The sequence below is a fragment of the Tetrao urogallus genome (genome assembly GCF_951394365.1).
Source record: "Tetrao urogallus genome assembly, chromosome: 3".
Lineage (NCBI taxonomy): Eukaryota > Metazoa > Chordata > Aves > Galliformes > Phasianidae > Tetrao > Tetrao urogallus.
Genome location: NC_136815.1, coordinates 90,921,488 through 90,948,492, shown reverse-complemented (window position 1 = coordinate 90,948,492; position 27,005 = coordinate 90,921,488). Strand labels below are relative to the sequence as shown.

Below are 27,005 nucleotides of genomic sequence, written 5' to 3'. Positions count from 1 at the left end.
GTTGTTTAAGCTGGCTGCAAAGCCTGTATTGTCCTGCAGTAATGATGTGGTGCAGAGAATGATAGTTTTACCAAGAGTAATGTAAACAAGAGAAAGGTAGAGGAAAAGCTAAATAATGTATAGTGATAGCCTACAGATTTGTAGGAAATTTTGGAGATGATATTGGTTTTTAGTCTTTCTTTGTACTTTCATGTAATGAAAGAGCAGAACCTCACCAGTTGTCCTACAGTAATTTGTGGCCTAGTTTAAAAGTATACTGTGCATAACCATAGCTTTGAAATCTTTGGTTACTATCTCAGGAGCTTTTTATTTTCATGCTGAAGTATTTTATCTGAGTAAAAATTTTCAGTCATGAGATTTGACTTTTTGTTTAAAAAATGTCAGTTTTTTGTTGTTGTTTTTTTTTTTTTTTTTTGAAACAAGTGTTCAAAGCACAAATTCCAACTTTATTAGTACTCTCGAGGAGGGCATAGTTTTTCTCAATGCAAGTTTCTTGTTTCCTAGGACAAATGTGTTACTTCACAGTGTTATCCACTGAGTTAAGTGAGGAATCTTAAACTACAAACTCTTGCTACTGAATTTCTAGGGAAAAAAGTCAAGTGTTAAAATGTCAAGATTAAAAAAAATGTAGATTAAAACATGAACTAATTCATAAATTTGATGAGGATTTTTCCAGCTTTTTCCTTTCTTGTGTCCTAGAGTGTTATGCACCTGAAAACTTCTTGTCATATGTGACTAGGTACTTTCTAGATGAATAAGTTGCAGTTGTTGCAATATAATTGCTCCCTGTTTGTTTCCTAGGAAGTCCCATGTGCTCTACTCAGGAATAAAGGTAGTACTGTTTTGTAATTTGTTCCGTACATAGTATGAAATAGTTTTGAAGTCTTAATGAGACAGCTCATTAGATTTGGTTTTGACTCAAGAAGTTGCCAAATATGCGATTCAATAGTCATCTTCAATTTCTGATGCTGATTTTGTATCTCTACTTCTCTACTGTATGTTTCTGTCTTGGGTGGTTTTTTTTTTTTCTACTACAAAATTTCAGAGGGTGGCAGAACTTCTGAGCTCACTTAAGTTTTTCCTCATATTCTTTTGAGTTCTGGTTGTTCAGGGTTTTCCTTGGCAATTTGTTCTTTATCGTGATATGTCTTTTGTTGTTTTTTATTTTCAGTTTTTAGAGAGACTTAATGTAATTTATGTTAAATAAAGCAGATGATGTTTTTCAAGACTTAGAAGTCCTGAAAGCTGTTCCAAAAACTCTGTTCTGAAAGGCCTTCAATCAAAGCAGGAGTGAATCTTTGAATTTTGTCTGCATATCAAATTAAAGGATTTGATTATAAGATTATTTTGTCAGCATCACTTGACTAGAATTCTTCCTCAGGAGTTGTCTTGTAAGCTGGATTATGGCAACATTTCATGGAGCTGCTAAATGTAAATACATAAGGATGTCACAGTTCTACTCTATGTAGGACTGTAATGCTGTCACCCCGTAAACACAACAATAGTCATAGAGCACCCTCTGGTATCTGCTGATCTTGTGGATGAGCAAGAGAGATCACTTTAGGGAAGGGAAATGAATGAATGGACGTTTCTAGCCATTCCCACCACTCCATTTATGTAAGAACGGTAGGAGACCTGAAACAGCAGTGAACTGCACCATAGTAGTAATCCACTGTAACTGGCTAAACTACTGTTGGAGGAGTTCTCTAAGTGTAGTCTTTGGTGCCTTTGCCTGTCTTTTGTGCTGGTTGTTTACCCTCTAGAAAGGGGTGGATACTTGCTTGGAGAGTTCAGATATTTACTGCGTACACAAAGAATTGCTCATCCTGCTTTTTAGTGATTGATACTGGGAGCAGTTCGTATGCTATTTAATTGTTAAAACTGAAGAATCTCAATCTAGAGACGTTTTAGTTGATGGATCTCTGTCATACTGAGGTATTCAGTACGAGGTCAGTAATGTAGTAATCTGCATATTTCCTAAGTTGAACTTCTAGCTATGAAGATGTAAAAACATTTAAGAACTGAGAAATAGTTGTTCACATTGCTTGAGGATAGTAGTGAGTTTATTTGTGGTCTAATCAGTGTATCAGGAAGTCCTATTTTGTCTGTTCTGTTTGCAGAGTTTATGGTACAAAGAATAATGTGAAATAAACTGCTCTCCAAAAATCTTTTTCAACAAGGGCTTGTTTAAAGCAAGGCAAGTGTTTACCTGGGGAATTAATGTGGAAGTGCAACTAATTCATGTTTTTGTGCACTAACTTCCCACACTGCTCTTCTCTAGATCAGACCTTAGAATGTCCTTAGCCTAATATTGTGACTTAAGCTTTTATTCTCAGTGTGAGCAAACAGCAAATCATGACTTATGTCACGATTATGTTTTTTAATAGCTGCTATTACCTTTATGTGCGACAAGCGATGCAACAAGAAGAGGTCGTGTGGACGACACAAGTGTAATGAAGTTTGCTGTGTGGTAAGCCCAGTGTGGTTTTATAGAAACTGCTTGTAATGAAGCATTTGTGTTTTGTTGTGAAGTTAAGACTTTTTGCTTTTATGCCCTTGCATTTTTGTGTATTTTGAATCTCTGTTTCCAGTACAAGTCATGCTCCAAAAGTTTGTGTGTACATTTATTCTGCAAAATTCATTTTATGGGCATTGTAAAAACATGCTTTAGCTAAAATACAGTTAAAGGTGATAGCTAATGGCCTCAAGTTGTGTGAGAGGAGGTTCTTGTTCAATGTTAGGAAACTTTTTTTTCCTCTGGAAGAATGATCAAGTGATGCAACAGGCTGCCCGGGGAAGTAGTGGCGTCACCATCCCTGTAGATGTTCAAGAAACACGTAGATGTGGCAATTGAGAACATGGGCATAGTGGTGATAGATTGATGGTTGGTCTTTTCCAAGCTTAATGATTCTATAATTTTTAAAATCGAAGTAAAGATATTTTTTGTTAGTTCACTGATTCCAAGGAAAATGAGAGAGGGTGTGATATTACTTAGCTCTATCATAGATTATAGTTTTAAGTCCGCAATTGGAATCTTGACAGGATAAACTTTAAAAGTAGTGTATACCTGCTGTGATGAAAAGTTGTATGTGTCAGGCCTGAACTTTTTCTTTCAGTATATAGTTTTGACAGTTATAGAATCACAGAATGGTTGAGTTTGGAAGGGACCTCTGGAGTCATCTGGCCTCTTCTCAGGCCGTGCCATGCAGAGCCACTTGCCCAAGATCATGTCCAGACAGCAGCTGAAAAGTTCCAGGAATGAAGACGCCAGAGCAACTGTTGGTGACTTGAGCCAGTGGTCAGTCACCTGCAGTCAATGAATATTTATTAATGTTCATGGGGAGTGTCCCATGTCTCAGTTTGTGCCCATTGCCTCTCGGCTTGGCACAGGGCACTATTAACAGCATAGCTCCATCCTTTAGGGACCTGCATAAATTGATAAGGTCCCTCCCAAGCCTCCTCTTCTCTAGTCTAAGGAGTCCCAGCTTTCTTCTCCTTTATTCACAGGAGAGAGATTCTAGTTTCTTCATAATCTTCTCAATCCTTTGCTGGAATCCCTTGTGTATGCCAATGTAACTCTTAATACAGAGCCCAGAACTGGAAACAATATTGTAAGTGCAGCCTAAACAATACTGAATAGAATGAAAAATAAACAGATTTAGCATCTTCAAGTTCCAGCACAAATTTTCCTTCTGATTCCCTAAATGTGTTGTATATGGCAAAAGAAGGTGATGACAGTGCCTTCAAATCACATACAGGTGATAAAGAAGGAAACAGGCTCACCCTTTCCAGCGACCAGTGGTGGCTGAAGAGGAGTGTTATCTGTACCCAAAGATAGCCATTCCCTCAGCTGCTAACCTTTAAATGAGAGTGAGGAGGAGTGGATCCAGGCTCCACCCTTTCTGGTCACTCAGGTGTGTTGCTTTTACCTGAGCTCCCTGGGTAGCCACCTGGTGCTTAACCATTGGTTCAGGCTGTGACCTGGCAATTTCACTGCATTCCACCCTTTCACAGTACGAACCAATGATTGATTGATTGGTTGGGGGTAAGCTACTGCTGTTTTGGTGACCCAAAGTGCAATGCACATTCAGTCCCTGTCATTGTATAGGATGTTAAGACACTGAAGGCGATTGCTGACAGTCTTTCTGTTGTTCTGTTGGGCCAGTACTTGATTTCTTTGAAAAAGATACACCTCTAGAAAAACTAGTAGCCACTCAGACTTGCACTTGCTGGTTTAGGTAAATGTTGGGGAAGTTTTTTGCTTAAAGGCTGTTGAGATGCTGGAACAAGTTGCCCAGAGAGGTTGTGGATGCCCTGTCCTCAGAGGTGTTCGAGGACTGGCTGGACGGGGCCATGGGACCCTATTCTGGTGCTTGATCTAGCAGTTAGCAGCCCTGCCCATGGCAAGGGGTTAGGGCTAGATGATCTTTGAGGTCCCTTCCAACCTAAACCGTTCTATGATACCAGATTCAGGACCCTTGTAGGCAGGAATCCACTGTAATTAATGGGTCCACCTTGACAGATCCTTGTCTTTGTCACCTGGAGGAGAGAGTTGACCTTTAAAATATCTTCTTATTTCTTCCTAGTGGTTTTGCAATTGCCGGGTTATGACTTCACAGAAGAAAGAAGCCTATTGATTTTATGGTTTAATTTTGCTTTTCTTTTGTGCCTTCCCACAGGACACAGAACATAAATGTTCTTTGGTTTGTGGTCGCAAACTCAACTGTGGACTTCATAGATGTGAAGAGCCTTGTCACCGGGGCAGTTGTCAAACCTGCTGGCAAACAAGTGTGTACAATGCTTTTTTTCTTACATGTTATAGAAATGTATTCACTTTAATTGATCAGAGTTGGACGTAGAATTTGATCAGAGCCTGAAGATCTGTAGTTTGCTCTCATTGTTTTGTTTTGTTTTTTATAGTGGGAAAGAAAGTTATTCTATTTTAGATGAGTTAGTAACTTTATTAAATTTTACTTGAATTAAAGTGAAATATGTTCAGTTACATTGATCCAGCAGTCACTTAAACTTTGAGGACAATCATGCAAAAGTAAAAATCATAGAATCTTAGAATCATAGAATCACCAAGGTTGGAAAAGACCTAAGAGATCATCCAGTCCAACCGTTCACCTATTCCCAATAGCTCCCACTAATCCATGTCCCTCAGCACAACATCCAGCCTTTCCTTGAACACCCCCAGGCTCGGTGACCCCACCACCTCCCTGGGCATCCATTCCAGTGCCTGACCACCCTTTCTGAAAAGTAATACTTCCTCATGTCCAGCCTGAATCTCCCCTGCCGTAGCTTGAAGCCATTCCCTCTGGTCCTATCACTGATGACACGAGAGAAGAGGCCGACCTCCAGCTCACTACAACCTCCCTTCAGGAAGTTATAGAGAGCCATGAGGTCTCCCCTGAGCCTCCTCTTCTCCAGGCTGAACATTCCCAGCTCCTTCAGCCTCTCCTCATATGGCCTGTGTTCCAGACCCCTCACCAGCTTTGTTGCCCTCCTTTGAACACGTTCCAGGGCCTCAATATCTTTCTTGCAGTGAGGGGCCCAAAAAATAAAAAAAAAAAGTTTAAAATGTCAAAGTTGATGGAACTCTTCTGTTGACAAGTTAGTAAATTTTATAGGTACTGGAATATATAGCAAAATCTGTTTAGATGTTTAAAAATTAGACTTTCCCATGTTGGTGTGCTAGTGATTTTTCTCTAGACGGACTGTCTGTGGAAGTAGATGCCAGTTATGTGTCATAGGCTTTTTGGTCATGCCCTAGATGGTGGATGTACTAAAAAAATTGCTTCAAATAGATAACCATGAGGTACTATTTTATTATGAACTACTAAGCTACAGATTTGAGCTGGTGCAGCGGCTTTATCTGAGTGTGTACTCTGTTAAAATCTGTGTCAGATTAAGATACTAGTTTTCCACAACTGCTTCTCTCCACTTGATGTAGGAAACCATATGACCTTTATAATAGTGAATACTAAGCTTTCTGATCTTGGCCTGAAATGGAAAGAAGAATGCTTTTGTATTTCAGAGTGCATGCTGGTAGGACCTTTCTTTAGAAAACAAATCTTACCGTGTCCAAACGTTCTCTTTTAAAAAAGCAACATAGTAACCTGAAAATCGGCCAGGTCGTTTCAGTAACTTCAGTCTAGTGAAGGCAGAACAAAGGTAGTCAAAAGAGATTTGGTGACCCTTGGAAAGATGTTGAATGGATCAGAAGCACAGGTAGTGTTCTCCTTTCTCCTCCCAATTCAAGGTGGGAATTCAGGAAGGGGAAGAAAAGATAATGTGAATGATTGACTGTGGAGCTGATACCACGCTCTGAGTTTGGGGTTCTCACCTTTGTGAGATCAAGCGTGTTAACATTGTGTGACATGAGAGACCAGGTGCGGCAAGAGTGTTCTGGGCAGCAGGCTGGCTGGATTTATTAGCAAGCTTTGAACTAGATTCAGGGAGGGAAGGGGATGTATTTCTGAATGATGAAGAGCCAGGGGACACTGTCACTCCAGGAAGCAGCAGGGAAAAGACCTCAGAATTATTCCAAAAGAACAACCATGTGCATCAGTACAAGTTAGGGGATGACCTGCTGGAGAGGAGTTCTGCAGAGATAGACTGGGGACCTGGTGGACAGCAGATTGGCCATGAGCCAGCGGTGTTCCCTTGTAGCAAAGAAGGCCAGTGGTATACTAGGGCCCATTAAAAAAAAAGCATATGGGCAGCAAGTTGAGGGAGGTTCTCTACTTTGTCATGGTGAAGCCACATTTAGACTACTGTGTCCATATCTGGGCTCCCCAGTTCAAAAAAAGACAGGGATCTCCTAGAAGGAGTCTAGTGGAGGACCACAAAGATGATTAAAGGCCTGGAGCATCTCCTGTGAGGAAAAGCTGAGTAACCTGAGTATGTTCAGCCAGAGAAAAAGAGAACTGAGAGGGGATCTGATAAATGTTTGTAAATGTCTAAAGGAAGGTGGGAGGCAAATGGATGAGGCCAGACTCTTCATGTTGTGTAGTGATGGGACATGGAATAATGACCTAGAACTTGATCATAGGAAGTTTTGTACTATCGTGCAGAAGAACTCCTTTATGGTGAGGGTAGCAGAGCACTGAAACAAGTTGCACAGAGAGGTTGTGGAGTCTCCTTCTGTGAAGATCATAGAATCATAGAATTGCTTAGTTTGGAAAAGACCTTCAAGATCATCAAGTCCAACCACAACCTAACCATACTACCCTATCAACCCTCTCCTAAATCACATCCCTGAGCACCACATCCAAATGGTTTTTAAACACATCCAGGGATGGTGACTCAACCACCTCCCTTGGGAGCCTATTCCAGTGCTTAACAACACTTTATCTAAAGAAGTGTTTCCTAATATCCAGCCTAAACTTATCCTGGTGCAACTTAAAGCCGTTTGCCCTCGTCCTGTTACCTGTCACCAGTGAGAAGAGACCAGCCCCACTCTCGCTGTAAGCACCTTTCAGATATTGGAAGAGAGCAATAAGGTCTCCTCTCAGCCTCGTTTTCCTCAGACTAAACAGCCCCATTTCCTTCAGTCTCTCCTCATAGGCCATATTCTCCAAGCCCTTCACAGCCTTGTTGCCCTTCTTTGGACCTGCTCCAGCACCTCCATGTCCTTTCTGTACTGAGCTGCCCCAAACTGAACACAGCACTCAAGGTGAGGCCTCACCAGTGCCGAGTCCAGGGGCAGGATGAGTTCCCTGGTGCTGCTCACCACACCATTCCTGATCCAAGCCAGGATGCCATTGGCCTTCTTGGCCACCTGGGCACACTGCTGGCTCATATTCAGCCCACTGTCCATCAGTACACCAAGGTCCCTTTCCATCAGGCAGCTTTCCAACCACTCCTCCCCAAGCCTGTAGGGTTGCCTGGGGTTGTTGTGTCCAAAATGCAGGACCTGACACTTGGCCCTATTGACACTCATCCAGTTTGCCTTGGCCCATTGATCCAGTCTATCCAGATCCCTCTGTAGTACCTTTTTCCCCTCTGGCAGATCAACACTCCCTCCCAGATTGGTGTGATCTGCAAACTTACTGAGGGTGCACTCAATCCCCTCATCAAGATCATTAATGAAGATGTTAAATAGAAGCAGCCCCATACCGAGCTCTGGGTGCATCAGTTCATAAACTGATTAAGAGGATCCATATAGCGCTAAATGGCATGAAGTATACAGAAGAGATTCTACATCAAATTCTACAGAGTGATGCTCTTTTGATAATTTTGTCTGAAATCTTCCCAGCGCCATGTGCTGGTCTGGGCAAAAGGATGAAATCTGTTCACACACAAGAGAACAATAAAAGAATGAAAATTCAAAATTAGCAGGAGCTGGAAAGAAATGCGGACTAGCTTCTTCCAATCCAGAATAGAGTCAGATATGTAAAGAAGGAAAACAAGCTGTAGAAAGGATCTTGAATGAGTGAGAGGCAAAATTTGGATGCTGTGCTTTTGGAAAGGGAATTCAAGGTATCTCCCTGTTTTTGAGTCAACGATAGAACAAGAGCAGCTTTCTACTTTACAAGAGCATTACTTCTACTACAGTTTAAGATGTTGTCAAAAAACCACTCTCTAAAAGCAAGCATATCTGTTATGAAATGGCTGTAGTCCATTTCATATCTTGTGGGAAGCACAGGAGGTGGTAATTTCACTATTGTGGTTCTTAATATTAAAAAAAAAAAAAAAAATGCCAGAATATAACATTCACATTTTCTTTTAAAATTTCTCTTAGTAGAGAAGTACAGATACAGAGTTACATCTCTTGTGACTTGCTTTTTCAGGTTTTGATGAGTTGACTTGTTACTGTGGGGAATCAGTGATTTACCCCCCTGTTCCTTGTGGCACTCAGCCACCAGAGTGCAAAAAAACATGCACCAGGCCACATGACTGTGATCATCCAGGTAAGTCAAGCTATTCATTTAAAAAAATATATATCAAAACAGAGTACATACATGAGTCTGCTTGAGAAAAATATTTATGCTTTTGTTAGCTATTTTTGCAGTGGCTTAATATTTTCAAAAGCTTATACTTCAAAACTAACTAAAAATTTGCCATGAGTAACTGTGGTACTTTTAACTTGTAAAACAACGCATTATTCTTTCTGATCCAGATAGCAACATTCAGGCATCATTAATAGTCACAACACGTTAAATCATGAGTGTCCAACCTTTTGGTTTGTCTGGGCTGCACTGAGGAATTGTCTTGTGCTGCATATCCATGAGTTTCTCCAAAAGTAGTGCCTCCTATTTATTTCCGTGGAAACTACAGCTGATAGAAAGAAAACAGTCACACTGTTTTTCAGCACAGTCACTGCCGTTAGCTGTGTGTTTTTTACCAGCAATGAACAAGAGCCTGCACACAAACTCATAAAAATCAGTGCGCTGGTAGTTTGGTTGTTGAGCAATGAGTTGTGCCTGGAGCCACCCGTGGTGAAGAGCTCCCATCTCTATAGCAGGGAGTGGGCTGCATGCAGCCTGCAGGCCACGTGTTGGCCATGCTTGCATTGGATGTTTCGTTTAATTGGAGAGAACATGCTCTATTGAAAGAGTAGAATAATCTAGTGAACAGTAGTGAATAGTTGGTTTCTGAGTTCCTTGAAATTACACTGACTGAAAGCCTGTGCTGTAACAGGTTGGACAGATACGCTTTGTTATATTCTGTCTAATAGTGTAATCCTGCTCAGAAGTTACAGATGTTTTCTATTCTCTGTTTAGTTTTGAAAATGCAGAAGACTATTCACCTAAAAATCTGCCATTGTAATTTTCAAAGACTATTTTAAAGAACAAATGATCCCTGCATGAAGCATCTTTCCTCCTTAGTTGTGTACTAATGACCAACTCATATGTAATAATCCATAGTGTCTCTTTTAAGGCGTTTGGCTGAAGTATGGTAATAAAACTGTTTTTTAATCTATGGCTGCAGTGTACCACTCGTGTCATAGTGAGGAGAAGTGTCCACCCTGTACCTATCTCACTCAGAAATGGTGTATGGGCAAACATGAAGTAAGTCTTAGTGTTTCTGTATTCTTAATAATGTGTCGCTTGAAAATAGTTCTTGATGTTCTGGGTGTACTTTTATGTTTATGTAACTTAAGGGATAACCAGGTGATGTTTCAGCTTCTAAGACTGTTGAGTTGTATTTTCACGGCTTCTTTGGAATGGAATATATTATTGGAGTTGGTATTTAATACGATTAAATAGGAAAAGTCTTATCTTTTATGCCATGTGTATTCATACTAACTGATGTTAATGGACTGTGAATTAAAGAACGCTGTCTTTGTCCAAAGTACTTTAGTATTACATTTCTTGTGTGGATAATGCCAAAGAAAGGTGTTAACAACAGAAGTGCTTTGAGATTTGCTGTTATAATTACTGGTTTTCTTTCGTGTTGTCTTTCTCCCCTCTTTCAGCTGCGAAGCAATATTCCCTGTCACCTCACTGACATTTCCTGCGGACTTCGCTGCAATCAAATGTTAAAATGTGGAATGCATAAATGTAAAAGAATCTGTCATAAAGGGGAATGTCTTATAGATGAAGAGTGTAAACAGCCATGTATTATTCCAAGACTGTATTGTAATCATCCCTGTATGGCTCCGTGTCATCCTTCTTCGCCCTGCCCAACAACATCCTGCTGTGCAAAGGTTAGATGCTCAGTGAAAATTAATTGCAAATTCACTGACAAGTAGTATGATTACCTACCAGCCAAAAACATTACTGACAAAAAGTTATTGTTTTTTAATACCAGAAATGTCATGCTATCTTATAACTTAAAATATCAAGTAATGTGATGGAGCTTGTTTCTTTTGCTTTTTAGAATTATTTATCATTAAAGTAGTCACTATTCCAGTAGGAGTACAGTTCACCTCTCTCACTTCCCTCCCTGAACAAAAAAAAAAAAAAAAAAAAGGAAAAAAAAAAGTTTAAACCAGCTGCTGTCTTGTGTAATGCAACAGGTTGAACTTCAGTGTGAATGTGGAAGAAGAAAGGAGAGTATGATTTGCTCAGAAGCATCCAATACATATCAGAGGTTTGTACTATGATAATTATTTTACTTCTTTTACTAGATCTTTGCAGTTTGATTGGATTTCAGTATTGGCAATATATTCCATTCATGAAGTTTTTCACACTCAACACCTACAGATTCTTTTTCCCTGTTCCTCTGAGCCTGCATATCAGCTATGCTGTTCTGCGACACATTTCTCTTTTTGCTGTCAGTCTGTAACTGTCTTGGCATGTCACAGCTTGGATTTTCCATCTGTGGAATTCTAATTCAGACATCTGAACGTAGGTGACAGTATCTAACAGTCCACATGTGAGTTGCTGTTAAAATTCCCATTGATGTCTGATGGAACCTGGTCAGTGCAGATGATGGAATTTATAGAGTGATAAAGCTGACATAGGCAGCTAAATTTAGGTAGTTGAACTTTTTAGATTTCATGGACTGTAATGAGAGCTTTGGTTCTTAATGTGTAAATCTTGATTTTCAATATGCAAGCTGGGTTCTACCTAGCTTTTTTTTTTTTTTTTTTTTTTCTCCAATAAATTGGTCTCTAAATCCTATTTCTAAACTACACTTACTTTTATCTTATGTCAGAGGGCAAAGAAGGGACAAGGAAAACAAGAATCAAGTCAAACTTTGAAAGTTATGGAATAGAAATAGCAAAATAGAGACAATAAAAACTCATTTTTACTCTTTGATTGAGAAGGAATAGAAAAAATAATTTGGAGGGTTGAAGTGCAACAAAAACTGTGCTCTACGTACCAGTATATAGGAGAGAGTAGATGTAGATGCTTCTTGTCTTTCAAAGAAAGCTTCCTAATGATTTTTTCAGCTCTGTTATTTGAGGAACTATCCCAGCTGAGGATGCATTGCTTTTCTTACTGATCAATGCCCAGACTTAAATTCTTCAGAAGGTGGCTTAGCATCTCCCTAATAGGTTACTTAGTACTGTGAAAATGCATTAATCAGAAGCATTAAGAAACAATAGTAAGTAGACTTACAGGAATTTTGTGCTTTTTTTTTTTCCCCACTACTGATATAAGCCAAAAGATTGGCTCAACATTGAATTGTCATTTAGAATTGGCATGGGCTTGTCACTGATGGTAAGCTGGATGGTAACTGCATTGCAAGTTTGTGTCTTTGAAGCCTGTTATATTTCCACTATTTCTGAGGCTCGGGCACTCCAAAAACACTCATATAGGGAAGATGGTATATGTGAAGTCAGTGAGAGTGTGTGTATAAGCCAAGTCAATGGAAGGAAACAAAGCATTCAGTTTAAAGCGTTTGTATCTCTTGGTTCACACATGTTCAATTGACTGATATTACCAACAAATTAACTGTGTGATGTTAGCAAAAACAGTGTTTAATGCTTGCTAATTTTGTATCTCTAACTGTTCAGATCGCCAAAACATTAAAAAACTCCAGTTTTATGGGAGTTAGGTTTGCATTTTTCCACCATCCTCATTTTTGAGACTAAACAGAGAACCAAACTGCTCCCGTGGTACTGCTGTGGAGAGTTCACCAAGCTAATAGAGCGTCCAGGTTTCTCAAAAATGTTGCTGAGAGTGTTTTACCAAGTTCAAAGCTATTTAATATCACACAAAGGGTGCCCAAGGGAACGGGAAAGGGGCTCTGGAGCTCTGTCTGTATATGTGATATAGATGTTGTTGTCCTGTCATCTGATGGCCTGTTTCTCTGTCACAGCCTGATAAATTTGAAGCTGGTAGTGTATCTCAATGCTGCTTTTTTTTAGTGTAATATGATTATCCTTCTTGATGTGTGAACAGTTGTTTTCTGAATGTCATGTGAAGTTTGGAGACGAACGTATCCTTTTATCTGAGAATTATCAGGAAAGACAGTTCAGAGACCAGAATTTTAGATGTGGGATTTTGAGACGTATAGGATATTTCACTTTAAAATGTGCTGTGTATTTTATTTGTAGAAATTTTAGCTAGAAAATGAGACTAGAAAAGCTTGCTATTAATGGGAATGATGAAGAAGTTTTATGAAGAAAATTTGAAGTTTCACTAGGCATTTCATTCTTTCCTTTTGGCTTGTATCGTCCATATTTTCTAGGTAAACTTCGAAGTAATTATAAATCTACAGGTTTTAGTTGCATACAGATAAAGAAGAATCACAGGAAAGTTAAAAAGTATTGTTAAACCAATATGTTCAGATACAGTTTTAGTATTAAGTAAGAAGGAGTATTCACATTGTCTAGTTTAGACTTAGAATTGTTGTTCTGAATAATTTCGTAAAGAAGCAAGGTTGTTATTTGCATGAGAGAGAGGTACCTTTTAATCTATATAAGTAGATAAACTAGGCAATTTAGAACTAGATCTCGGTTCTGTAATCTTACAAGGAAGTATGCTTGCATTTCTTCTATCTGGATATCTAAGTGTGGAGCTTTATAAACTATTTCCAAGATCTAATGAAAACTAATACTGTTCTTTTGCAGAATAGCTGCTATATCTATAGCCACTAAGTTAACGGATCTGCAGCTTGGAGATTCAGTGGAAATCAGTAGACTTATTACAAAAAAGGAAATGAAGCAGGCCAGGTAAGGACAGGCATGTAGAAATATGAAATCCTTGTGAGTACATGAAAATAAGTGACTTGGAAAATGCATAGTATTATCAGTAGAATTCTGGTTAAAAGACTTTTAATAACCTAGTTCTACTTTAATACTGCTATTAGAATGTTTTACTATGTTTATATCTGGTTGTTTTTTTTTTTTTTAGAATGAGCTCTCTATCATTCCTTAGCTTCTTGTTATAATTACATACTGAACATCGTATTAGTTTCAGAGTTTCTCTCAGCAGACTCAGAATCACAGAATGACTGAGGTTGGAAGGGACTTCTGAAAGTCAGCTAGTCCCAACTCCTTGCTCTAGAGTCTAGAGCCAGAGCACTAAGGACAGACACTGCTCAGCTGCTCTGGACAACCTGTGCCAGTGCTCAGTCACCTGCACCTATATATATTTATATATATATATATGTAATTAGTATATATGTGTATTATGTATGTGTGTGTGTGGTGTGTGTATATATACATACACATAATTAGTATTTCCTGATGTTCAGAAGGAATTTCTTGTGTCTCACTATGTGCCCATTGTCTCCTGCCTTGGCTCTGGACACTACTGAAAAGAGCCTGGGTCTGTTCTCTTTGTACCATCCCTTGAGGGATTTAGATAAATTGTTAAGATCTTTGTTAAGCTTCTTCTCTAGTCTGAACAGTCCCAGTTCTCTCAGCCGTTCTTACTACAGGACAAGTACTGCAGTCCATTCAGTCAGCCCTTTGTTGGACTCCCTTTGGTATGCTGAAATATCTGCAGTACAGAGGAACCCAAAACTGGATGCAGTACTCCAGGATCAGCCTCACAAGTGCTGAGTTAAGGGAGGGATGACATCCATTGATGTGTTGGCGATATTTCGTTTAATGCAGCTCAGAATACCATAAGCTTTTCTTGTTGCAAAGGCACATTACTAACTTCAGCTTTTGTCCATGAGGCCCACAAATTCTTTGGAGTTCATCTGAATTTCCTCAGATTGCTGTTAGCATTCCTTTCTGGATGACTAAAAGGACTTATTTTTAGTGAATCTAATTGTTGTTTTCTTAATTCAGGTTGCAATGCGATGAAGAATGTTTAGCTCTTCAGAGGAACAGGTGGGCAACAACTTCACTTGCCTTTTTCCAAAAAACTCCAGATCTCATAAGTCAATGCAATGTGGAAAAACATTATTTTCTGTATGACCTACAGAACTGATAAATGTGGGGTGATTCTTGTGTTACAGAATCATGGAATCATCAAGGTTGAAAAACACCTCCAAGATCATCTAGTCCAACTGTCCGCCTGTCACTAATATGGTGCACTAAACAGTGTTCCTAAGTACTACATCTACCCTTTCCTTAAACATCTCCAGGGACAGTTACTCAACCACCTCCCTGGGAAACCTGTTCCAATGCCTGGCCATTCTTTTAGAGAAGACATTTTTCCTAATGTCCAACCTGAACCTCCCCTGGAGGTTCTTCCCTTCAGGTAAAGTTGTAGAGAGGAATAAGGTCTTCCCTGAGCCTCCTCTTTTCCAGACTAAACAATCCCAGTTCCCTCAGCTGTTCCTCATAAGGCCTGTGCTCCAGACCCCTCACCAGCTTCACCTGCCCTCCTCTGGATTCATTCCAGGGCGTTGATGTTTTTCTTTTAGCGAGGGGCCCAAAACTGAATACAGTATTTAGTGCTCAAGGTGTGGCTTCACCAGATGTGAATTGGAGGGGACAATCACCTCCATGCTCCTGCTGGCTATGCTGTTTCTGATACAGGCCAGGACATCATTATTCATCTTGGCCACCTGAGCACACTGCTGGCTCATGTCAACCAACACCCCCAGGTCTGTTTCTTTCACACAGACTTCCAGCCACTCTGCTTTAAGCATGTAATGTTGTGTGGGGTTATTGTGGCCAAAGTACAGGACTTCATCCCATTGGCCATTCAATAATGTCCATCCAGTGCCTACCTACTACCCACAGGCAGATCAACACTTCCTTCCAACTTGGTGTCATCTGCAAACTAACTGAGGGTGCACTCAATGCCCTCATCCAGGTCATCAGTGAAGATACTAAACAAGACAGGTCTTACCACTGACACTGGGGAGCACCACGTGTGATCAGTTGCCAGTTGGATTTTATGACACTCACCACCAATAGGGATCTGTATTGAGCTATCTGAGATTTAGTAGTACGGTATATTGAAGAGTCCTAAATATTAGTATCAAATGTATAAAATCTGATCTTTTACATGTTGTTTATTCGTATTGGTAACTCATCTCTTCAGTGAAAAAATGTTCCAGGTTGATTTTTTTTGTTGTTTATGTGTGGTGTTTTTGCTTTTTTTCTCTCCTACCGTTGAATTTAGGCGCCTTGCCGATGCTCTTGAAATAGATGATAATTCTGACCCTTTTAACACTCGTTCTTCTGGACCAAAGTACAGTGATCTTTTAAAAGAAGATGCCAGGTGTGTATTTTAATGATGATGGGTTTGTAAATAAACAGTTTAGAGAGCAAGATGGAAAATTGATCATGATTCTATTCACTGTCAGAAACCGAGATATAGATTTTCACTTTTTTACTACATTAAATATCTTGCACATATTTCCCACAGGTATGCTCTTTCTTTTTCTTTTGAGTACAATCGAATCTCACCTAGCCTTCATCTTGCTGCGTTAAACTAACATCTCCTAATGGATTCGTTATTCTTGGCATTTCAGAATCTTTGCTAGCATCAGAGCCTGCCAGTGTTGCTTGTTAACTCCATGCTTCTTCCCACCCTTCAGTGTGAGTTCATGTTTTTCTGTAGCTTGCAGTACAGAATGTACTTCCTTGCATATTGACCTGGCACTCCCCTTTACTTATTAAGTTAAAACAGTTTTATGATGCTTGCTGCCAAATTTGCATAGACAAAACTATGCAGAATTGAGAAGAGACTTTTTATTTTTTCATCACAGCTTCATCTCATGACATAAAAGGAAAACTTGAAACTTTAAAGGAAATCTTGCTTTGTCAGCCTTAGTGGCAGAGGTGTGAACAGTCTGAAATTAGATTAGTCTGAAATTGATTACAATCCCCCTGCCAGAGCAGGAACACCTAGGTTAGGTTCACACAGGAACATGTCCAGGTGGGTTTTGAATGTTTCCAGAGAAGGAGACCCCACAAGCTCTCTGGGCAGCCTGGTCCAGTCTTTTGTTATCCTCACCATGAAGGTTTTCTCATATTTTTGTGGAACCTGCTGTGTCCCAGCTTGCACTCACTGCCCCTTGTCCCATCACTGAATGTCACTGAAAAGAGCCTGGCTCCATCCTCCTGACACTCACCTTTACATGCTTATAAACATTAACGAGGACACCCCTCATTCTCCTCCAAACTAAAGAGACCCAGCTCCCTCAGCCTCTCGTAAGGGAGCTGCTCCACGCCCTTAATCGTCTTTGTGGCTCTGTGCTGGGCTCTCTCCAGCAGTTCCCTGTCCTTGAACTGACACAGTACTCCAGATGCGTTCTCACCAGGGCACAGTAGAGGGGAGGAGGACCTCTCTGGACCTACTAACCACACCCCTTCTAATACACCCCGGTGCCATTGGCCTTCTTGGCCACAAGGGCACAGTGCTGGCTCGTGGTCATCCTGCTGTCCACAGGACCCCCAGGTCCCTTTCCCCTTTGCTGCATCCAGCAGGTCAGTCCCCAACCTGTACTGGTACCTGGGCTTGTTCTTGCCCAGATGCAAAACTCTACACTTGCCCTTGTAATGAAACATAACGTTTCTCCCTGCCCAGCTCACCAGCCTGTCTAGGTCTTGCTGGATGGCAGCACAGCCTTCTGGCATGTCATTTTTCCTGGTTTTGTGTCATCAGCAAATGACAGTAAGTAACAAGCCAAAAAGGTAGTGAGGTCCAGCTTCTGCTTTTTAGGGAAATAGTAAAACTATGGGTTTTAGATGATGCCCATTAAATTAGTTTCTGTACAGCTCATCTCACCATCTCATTTAAACTGCAGGGAATTAACATTCTCAGTCAGCTGGTAAAATCTGCTTTTTTCCCCTGACTACTTCAGTCTTGACTGTCTTGGAATCTCTTTTTGAAAGAGTGCTCACTTGGTTTAATATTGCTGGTCACTTTCAGTTAATAACTCTTTCACAGGCATTTTTTTTTCTTTTTTCTTTTTTTTTTTTCTTTTTAAAGACATTTTGGGTGCTTGTAGACCATCTCATTGGACTGCTGTTTCCATTTTCTTTTTTTCTGTGGACATTTCATCTTAAAGTTTGAATGTTCATGGCTGTCATTTAATTCATTTACTTTCTGACTCTGGATTTAAGTATGTTCTGAATAGATCTTTTTTTAGCTACTGATTTTTGTGTTAACATTTCTTCCAATGCTGCATCTCGTGCTGCATCTGCTGAGTTTGTTTCATAGATAGGTGTCTGGAGTGACCTTTATTTCTAACTCTGAGGGTTAAATCCGACAGTCTGTTTTTTGGAATTCTCTGAGTCGTATAATACTTCTCTCAACTGAAGATTCAGGATTTCTGATAACTCCATTCAATGTGGTACTCATTTGATGAATGGGGACCTGTTATAAAACTTGGAAAGTTTTCCAATGATAGGCTGAGTCCATTTTAGCATCTGAGTCCATTGATTTAGTGATTTTGATAGACAAGCAACTCAATGTTGTCATTTTGCATATTTGCTTGATCATATGAAGTGGATCATGCCTTCATTTCAGCATCTAGCTTTGTAGGGCATCCATGTCTTGTCTGTTGAAATTCAGACGTAATTCATGAAATAATGTTGTTTTGCTCTGAAGTGGTGCCTTTGAAGAAGTAACTTTATCTACTGCTAACTTTGAGTTGGAAATCTTCATGTACCCTTTTTCTGTATGAAGATAATGTGCTAACAAATGTTAACCTTACTTTTGAAGTTAGTTTACCTGCTCATTTAAAAAGAGAGTGTAAAGCTCACTCTGACAGATTCAATCTACTGTGATAAATTAGGGCAAACTAATTACAAAAATCCTTAAGATGACATATCAAGAATGTTTTGTTTCCTTGCAGTTAGTCTTATTCTTCTATTGTTTTCGTTAATTCACCAGCCAGTGCGCTTTTTTTCTGTCTTGGAAAAGAATTTTACTTTTCAAAACTAATACTTGTTTTTATGTCTAATCTAACCTGTGGATTGCATTAATGACAAGTGGTTGAAAAACCACTGAAATGGCAGATTTAAAACCTTCATTTTACTGATCTGAAAATTTAGAGTTGTATTGTCAGACACTTGTGCTGTATTGTAGAATTTTATGCTGTCTTCCTAGGCTTGGAGGGAAAGTAATTCAAGATTTTCATAATAGTGCTGACGTAAATGAATATTTTAAAATGCCAGTTGAGTTGTGTATAAACTGAAATGCAGTCTAAACTCTTGTATTTGCCTCAGTTAATTGAGATCTTTAACTTTGTTGTTAGTAAAAATAATGTTAAAAAAATAAAGTCTTTGTACATTCAGTTGCCTCATTTACCTAGTATGTTGTCCTTGCAGGAAAGATTTAAAATTTGTCAGCGACGTTGAGAAGGAGATGAGAATGCTCGTGGAAGCTGTGAATAAGGTCAGTATTTGGGTGTTCGTTGAGTTATTAAAAGGAGCAGTTTTGTCCAGTTTGGGAGGAATCTGGATAATGTTAGTAGTAAGAATTAACACTATTTTTTGACTCTATTAGAATGCATATTTTTTAGTATAAACAGAAAAAAGTTAGGATGCACAGTATTGGGATCACTTCTGTCACAGCAAAGTGGTAGTTTGTTTTTTGTTTTGTTTTTTGTTTAAATTAAAGTTCAAATAGTTCCAGACTTCAGCGCATCAGTCCTAAAGGAGAGAGTCCAGTGTGGAGTCTTGTAAAGATTACTAGGGGACTGGAACATCTCTTAGGAGGAAAGGCTGAGAGACTTGGGAGGTCTTAGCCTTGAGAAAACAGGGTGGAGGATCCAGTCAACACTTAGAAATATCTAAAGGGCAGATGTCTAGTAGATGGGTATTCAAAACTTGCCTTTCTGTGTAGCCTGCTCTAGGCTTTAGCAGGGGGGTTGGACTCAATGATCTCCAGAGGTCAGAGATTCAGATTTTGAGAATGAAAGCCCTAGGTTCTTCTGATCCTTGTTGCAGAAGTTGCTTGTAAATCTATGGATGCTTTCCAGCATTGGATGTATGTGGTAGTCCTCCTCTTTCTAGAAGGAAACTTGGGTTCAGCTGCAGTTATCTGGCAGACTCCAGCATACCTAGAGAGGTCTATGGTACAGGCAAAATCATAGGCTTTTAGTAAAAGCAAAATTCTGCCTTCGGGCCTCCATGAACAAAGCAGCCAGAAACAGTGGTCTGCAGAACTGGAACATCAGTTCTTTAACTCCCACTGCTTTACGTGCTGTTATGATGTGGAATACCAACAACAAAAATCAAAAAACCATGACAATAAACGACTGTTAAGATTCTACAGAGCAGATTGAGTGTCTAATGAAAGTGTCTAATGCAGAAGAGAATGAAAAGCGTGAAACAAATCAGTCATGACAATACTTTCCTTATCTGACCTAAAGGATCCTAGAATCATTAAGGTTCAGAAAGATCTCTAAGACCATTTAGTCCAACTGTCCACCTACCACTAACATCATGCATTGAACAGTGTTCCTAAGTACTACATCTGCCCTTTCCTTAAACACCTCCAGGGACAGTGGCTCAACCACCTCCCTGGGCACCCTGTTCCAGTGCCTGATCACTCTTTCAGAGAAGACGTTTTTCCTAATATCCAGCCTGAACCTCCCCTGGTGCAACGTGAGGTCCCTCTAGTCCTATTGCACGATACATGGGAGAAGAGGCTGACCTCCACCTCACCACAGCCTCCCTTCAGGTAGTTGTGGAGCATAAGTTTTCAGCTGAGCCTCTTCCAGACTAAACAATCACAGTTCCCTCAGCTGGTCCTTGTGCTCCAGAGCCCTCATCTGTTTTATTGCCCTTCACTGGACACGCTCCAGGGCTTTGCTGTGTCTTTCTTGCAGTGAGGAGCCCAAAGCTGAGCACAATACTCAGTGCTCAAGGTGTGGCCTCACCAGATGTGAATGGGGGGGACAATCACCTCCGTGGTCCTGCTAGCCATGCTGTTTCTGATACAAGCCAGGATGTCATTAGTTGCCTTGGCCGCCTGGGCACACTGCTGGCTCATGTTTAGCTGAGTGTCAGCCAACACCCCAAAATCCTTTTCCTCTGTGCAGCTTTTCAGTTGCTGCTCCAAGCTGCTTCCCCCCAGCTTGGTGTCATCTGCAGATTACCTGAGGGTGCCCTCAGTCCCCTCATCCAGGTCATCAGTGAAGATATCAAACAACATGGGCCCAGTAATGACTCCCTGGGGTGCACTTTTCATGACCAGTTGCCAGCCGGATTTAACTCCATTCAACTTCACCGCTCTCCTGGCCCAGCCAGCCAGTTCTTAACCCAGCAAAGAGTATACCTGTCCAAACCGTGGCCTGCCAGCTTCTCCAGGAGAATACTGCACGAGACGGCATCAGAGGCTTTGTTTAAGGTATGCTATGACAGCAGCCTTTCCCTCCTCTGTCAGGTGGGTTACCTGGTCATAGAAGGAGATCTGGCTGGTCAAGCAGGACCTGCCTTGCATGAGCCCATGCTGGCTAGGCCTGATTGCCTTACAGATGCCATGTGATCACAGGGTGACCTGTTCTATAACCTTCCCTGCCACTGAGGTCAGGCTGAAAGGCCTGTAATTCTCTGGATTCTCCTTACAACCCTTCTTATAGATGGGGATCACATTAGCAGGTCTCCTGTCATCTGGAACTTTTCTGTTGTCCAGGACCACTGAGAGATGGTGGAAAGTTGCTTGACCATCGCCTCTGCCAGCTGCCTCAGCACCTCTGGGTAGATCCCATCTGGCCTCATGGACTTGTGACAGTCCAGGTGGAGCAGCAGGTCTCCTGACTGTTTCCACCCGAGTCAGGAGGGGTTTATTCTGCTCCCCACCCCAGACTTCCTGGTCAGGAGGCTGTGTACCCCAGGGATAACTGATCTGACTCTTAAGGGCAGATGTAAGGAAGGCATTGAGAACCTCAACCTTTTCCTTATCCTCAGTGGTCCTTTTCCCCATCATGTCCAGTAAACGGTACTTCAAAAACAGTGTGCTTGCATCAAAAACAGTGTTGCAAGCAGGAGCAGAGAGGTGATTGTTCCCCTATGTTCAGCACTAGTGAGGCCGCACCTCGAGTACTGTGTCCAGTTTTGGGCCCCTCACTGCAAGAAAGATATTGAGGCCCTGGAACGTGTTCAAAGGAGGGCAACAAAGCTGGTGAGGGGTCTGGAACACAGGCCATATGAGGAGAGGCTGAAGGAGCTGGGAATGTTCAGCCTGGAGAAGAGGAGGCTCAGGGGAGACCTCATGGCTCTCTATAACTTCCTGAAGGGAGGCTGTAGTGAGCTGGGGGTCGGCCTCTCGTGTCATTAGTGATAGGACCAGAGGGAATGGCTTCAAGCTACGGCAGGGAAGATTCAGGCTGGACATTAGGAAGTATTACTTTTCAGAAAGGGTGGTCAGGCACTGGAATGGACTGCCAAGGGAGGTGGTGGAGTCACCGAGCCTGGGGGTGTTCAAGGAAAGGCTGGATGTTGTGTTGAGGGACATGGTTTAGTGGGAGCTATTGGGAATAGGTGAACGGTTGGACTGGATGATCTCTTAGGTCTTTTCCAACCTTGGTGATTCTATGATTCTATGATTCTTCATTCTCCTCTTACTGTTAATACTTATTTGTGAAGACGTTTTTTGTTGTCTGATACTGCAGTAGCCTGGTTGAGCTCATATTAGGCTTTAGCCTTGCTGATTTTCTCCCTTCATATACTGGGAACTTCCTTGTACTCTCCCCAGGTTGCCTGTCCTTTCTTCCCCAGGAGGTAAACTCTTTTTTTCTTTTTTTTTCTTGGAGTCTCAGTAAAAGTTCCCTGTTCAGCCATACTGGTCTTTCAGGCTCATCTTACAGCACACTGGGACAGCCTGCTCCTGTACCTTCAAGGTCCAAGGGACCTTCCCTTGCCAATGTCCTGAGCAGATTCAGGTCTGCTCCCTTGAAGTCCAGCATAGCAGTTTTGCTGAGCCCTGTTCTGACTCCACCAAGGATTGAGAACTCTTACTGCTCTGCCCAAGACAGCTCCCACACATAAAAGGCGAACTGCTCACTGTTTAAGTTTCTGTCGTGATCAAGATGAACAGCTTAGGGCCACATGGCAGAGTTCTGCACAGCCCTGCACTTCACACTGTTGCTATTTTGCAAGGTAAAAGTAATCCCCAAGAGACAAATTATGTTTCAAAGGTTTCTTTTCTGAACAAAGATGAGTGACGGAATTCTTAAGCTTTGGAGTCTATATCATACACATGCAGGCTAAGTATTCTTCTTTCATGAAGTCTTTAGAAGGCAAATCAAAGAGTTACCTGAGGAGTTCCGTCAGAATATTTAATGCTGTATGAGGGCTGCTCCGAAAGTAATGCCTCCTATTTTATTATGTTGGAAGATGCAGTGCAGTTCCAGCTCAAGTTATGGCAAATAATTTTATGCACTTTGATACACTGGATAAATACAGTCGTATGAACAGAGAAAAATATGCAGCTGTGTTTTCTATTCTGATAAAGGAATTTGAGAACAGGTTTCAAGATTGCCATGGCTTTTTTTTTTTTTATATTTGCAGCTCCGTTTTTGATCAACATAATACACTACCTGCATATTTTCAAATGGAGTTTATATGGTTACAATCATATATTCAACTTAAAACTTTGGCCGTACCTCTTTACTTTTATAAGATCTATCTTAACAGAGGAAAACGTTCCTCGCTTTGCAGTCACACCTTATTCGCATTATCACTTTTTGACTTTTTTGTACTACACGTTTGTGAACAGCTATTTTCAAGAATGAACTACAGGAAGAGTAAAATTTCATCAAAAATCTCTGGCAATCACTTTGATAACTCATTAAAATTGCAACCACTTCCATCAAACCAGTGATTGATGTATTAGGTAAACAAGGTCAGATATGCCACTAGTTTTGTGTTTTTGTTGCTTTTTTGTTTTCATAAAAAATATTGAAGGTTAAAGTAAGCTTTGTTACTTATGTACATTGAACATATTATACATTTTATGAAGGCTTCTCCAGAAGTAATGCCTTCCATTTTACTATGTTGGCCCATGGCATCAGAGGCAGATGTTGGTGGAACAGCAATAGAGGTTGAACCTTCCTGCCAATATTCCCTCACGTTTTATTGCCATGCATCAGATGAAGGCAAGGGGGCAGTCTGACTGACATGGAAGTGTATATGGAGCAAGGGGATGAAACTGAATTCGTCTGTGCAAAAAAAATTGCACCCACTGACAGTCATCAACACTTGCTGAACATTTATGGAGACCAAACAGTGCATGTGAGCACATGACTTGGTAGTGGTGTGTCTCAGCAGTGGTAACAGCGACAGTGGGTTATCTCCCCTGGTACAGATTTTTATGAGCGCAGCATGCAAGCTCTAGTTTGTCACTGGCAAAAATGCATAGCTGATGGTGATGACTGTGTTGAGTAGTGTTTTGTAGCTAAGAATTTACTCTATCAAATAGTGTTATTGTGCCCTTTGTATCTTTAGTAGTTTCCATGGAAATAGGAGGCATTACTTTTGGAGTGACTGTGGCCAAGACAATTCCTGTCCACTCAATGCATTCCAGGCAAGCCAAAAGGTTAGACACCCATGTCCTAAATCCTTTCTGGTTGAAGATGTGACTTACATTCTTTATTTCTAGATCTAGAGCTTACTCTCTTGTATTAAAAGTGTTTTGCATGTTAGCCTATCAAATGTTCAGGTAGCTCTGCCTATATCAGTGTTATGTCCTGTACACATTACTGTTACATATATTTGCATACTTCTACTTTGATTTATTTATGTTTTTGCATTGTTCTTTGGATACAACTTCAGCTTAACTGGATAAATGATCAATGAAAAGGATTTCCATTCTTTTTCTTATTTACTGAATGGTCACTCTACACATTAATACAGTTAAACTCATCTGTCATTTTATGACTTCGCTTGCCTCGTGAACATCTGTTCCCTTAGATTCACCTGTATGCACTAATCTAGTACAGCAGAGTTGTCACTGTTGATGTATATAAGCAGACAAGCCAGAAAATATTCATATCATCCAGCTCTGCCTGCATATAAGAAGAAATTCTGATGTTATTTTTCTTGAGTCCAGAATTATTACGACTTTTCTAAAGGAAGTCATAAATAGGTGCAGAATTGTAAAGCTCACTTCATGTAAACATTTGTCTAGAACCTGTAAGTGTTGTAGTTGCTAGTAGTTTAATATTGTTTATTGATAAGTAAAGATTCTATCCTGATTGCATATAATTACTCTTAAAAGTAATAAACGTGGAAAAGAGTGACCACAATCTCAGGTCTGGTTACTATTCATAATTTACAGTTTGAGAGGAGGCAGATATTTCTGTGTGTTGATTTCTGCAGTTTAAATAATTTTGAGGAGCATTTATTCTTTTGCTTAATGTAACTAGTTGAAGTTTAAAATAATAGTTTCCTGGACTATCAGAAAATAAAGAGTACACAGTGCTGCATCAAAGTTACTTCTGGCAATACCAAATCAGACTTGAACTAACATTTCTGTATGGTTTAAGATTGATCAAAATTGTCCTTTTATTAGATTCTGAAGCGAGCTTTTCTGCATCATGGTGATTTAGAAAAGTCTTCTCATGTCATCTGAAACTGATGTAACTCTGAGTAACTCTCATTCTGCAGTCTGTAATGTATATTAATCAAATGTTTCTATTTGAACATTAGTATAGGTTGTCAGAAGACGTCCTAGAATCATTTAGGTCAGAAGGGACAAAGAAGTCATCTAGTGCAAACTCTTCCTTGTAGCAGGAACCAACAATAAAGTCAGACCAGGTTGTTCAAATCGTGAAAAGCTTTCTTAAATTGGCTGCTCCCAAGGACCTTCTGCTTCATGTGCCTAAAATGCTTTGTGCAGATGACCAGTCTGTAGTTCTTGTTGTCATTCTTGTTCTTCCTGAGCATAGGCATAACAGTCGTTTTTTTTCCAGTCGTTAGGTTCATACCCCAAACTCCACAACCTTTCGAAGATGATTCTGGTCTCTTAGTGCCATTAAATGCCCTGCATCCAGTCCCGTAAGCTTGTACATGTTCAGAATTCTCTAGCAATCCCTGACTCAAACTTTGTTTGAAACTGGTAGTTTATCTTCCCCTTGAATCCTGTCTGTAGGCCTAAAATCCTGTGACAAATTAGGTGACAAATTAGGCAAAGGCTGAAACAGGGTGTTTTGAGTCATTGAGACAAACTGAAGTATTGAGTGTCTTATATGACGTTACTAAATCACACCACCCATTAGGAGGGAGGCACAATTTTTTTTTGCTTTTTTCTTTTTATGTAGCAGCCAATGTCAGATCAAGCATCAGTCTCGGGTAACTGAAATTAAAACTACTTTAATGATACAGTCTGCAATGATCAAGTCTATAATGATAGACTTTATGATGTGACAGATTTTGCAGATGAACAGCTGCTTTGATACAGGGAAGTGATAACTAAATCTGATGCCTTTATAGCAGTCTACAGTATCTGCATTGTAAGAAAGCAGTCTGAAATAGGAAAATTCAGAAAAAAGTGTCCTGCTTCTTTGGGGTGTAAGGAGAGAGAATGTATTCAGAATTTGTACATACTTACATGTGTTAATGCTTTGAGGTGAGAACTAAATTGTCATTTTTAGATGAGTTTTTATCAATACTGATTTACTAGCATTTTGTTGTAGTGCTTTTTGTCACAATGGCAAAATTTACAAGGTAGAAGCAGCCTTTCTCATTTTATTGTTTTCTTCTCACACCCTGCCTTTCTTTGCTAAAGGGGAACCTTATCATATTTATTTTTTTTTTTGACTTCAGGGCAAGTACACAAAGAAGAGTCATTGTTACCCACCAATGAACAGAGATCACCGCAGAATCATCCACGAATTAGCTCAGGTTTATGGCATTGAAAGTGTGAGCTACGACAACGAGCCAAAGCGTAATGTTGTTATCACTGCAGTCAAGTATGTAATTAATTCTGTTTTCTAGAAACTGTGTATGATTTATCACTTAATTGGATGATTTTATTTGCAGTGCAATTTGCAACACGCAGTAGTTTCTGTTAAAAATTTTAAATGCAGTTTTCAATTGATAGTTTGATAGACTTGTATTTCTCATCATCGAGTACATCTTCTGGAAAACCCAGTTTAAAAATAAGAAAGCAAGGAAAACAACATTTTTGAAAGCTTGTCTCAGCACTAACTTTCTTTTTGTCATGAGCTAAATTTGAGAGAAGTGTCAAAGATAGTAAATGTGATAAATTGTCATGGAGATTAACAGCTGGATAGAGAAT

At 40.2% G+C, this 27,005-nt stretch overlaps 1 protein-coding gene across 1 annotated transcript in view; it reads left to right on the top strand.

Moving 5' to 3' along the window:
- The window catches only part of NFX1 (nuclear transcription factor, X-box binding 1), a gene marked incomplete at both ends in the record, with an annotated part of 70,753 nt that overhangs the window by 38,836 nt on the left and 4,912 nt on the right, over positions 1-27,005 (top strand). Inside the window, 12 exons of the mRNA XM_079533922.1 lie at positions 802-832; positions 2,388-2,470; positions 4,680-4,788; positions 8,796-8,915; positions 9,937-10,016; positions 10,424-10,654; positions 10,967-11,040; positions 13,472-13,573; positions 14,642-14,683; positions 15,930-16,028; positions 19,088-19,154; positions 26,531-26,676. Coding sequence (XP_079390048.1) covers positions 802-832; positions 2,388-2,470; positions 4,680-4,788; positions 8,796-8,915; positions 9,937-10,016; positions 10,424-10,654; positions 10,967-11,040; positions 13,472-13,573; positions 14,642-14,683; positions 15,930-16,028; positions 19,088-19,154; positions 26,531-26,676 — 1,184 coding nt within the window. The remainder of the gene's footprint in view (positions 1-801; positions 833-2,387; positions 2,471-4,679; positions 4,789-8,795; positions 8,916-9,936; positions 10,017-10,423; positions 10,655-10,966; positions 11,041-13,471; positions 13,574-14,641; positions 14,684-15,929; positions 16,029-19,087; positions 19,155-26,530; positions 26,677-27,005) is intronic.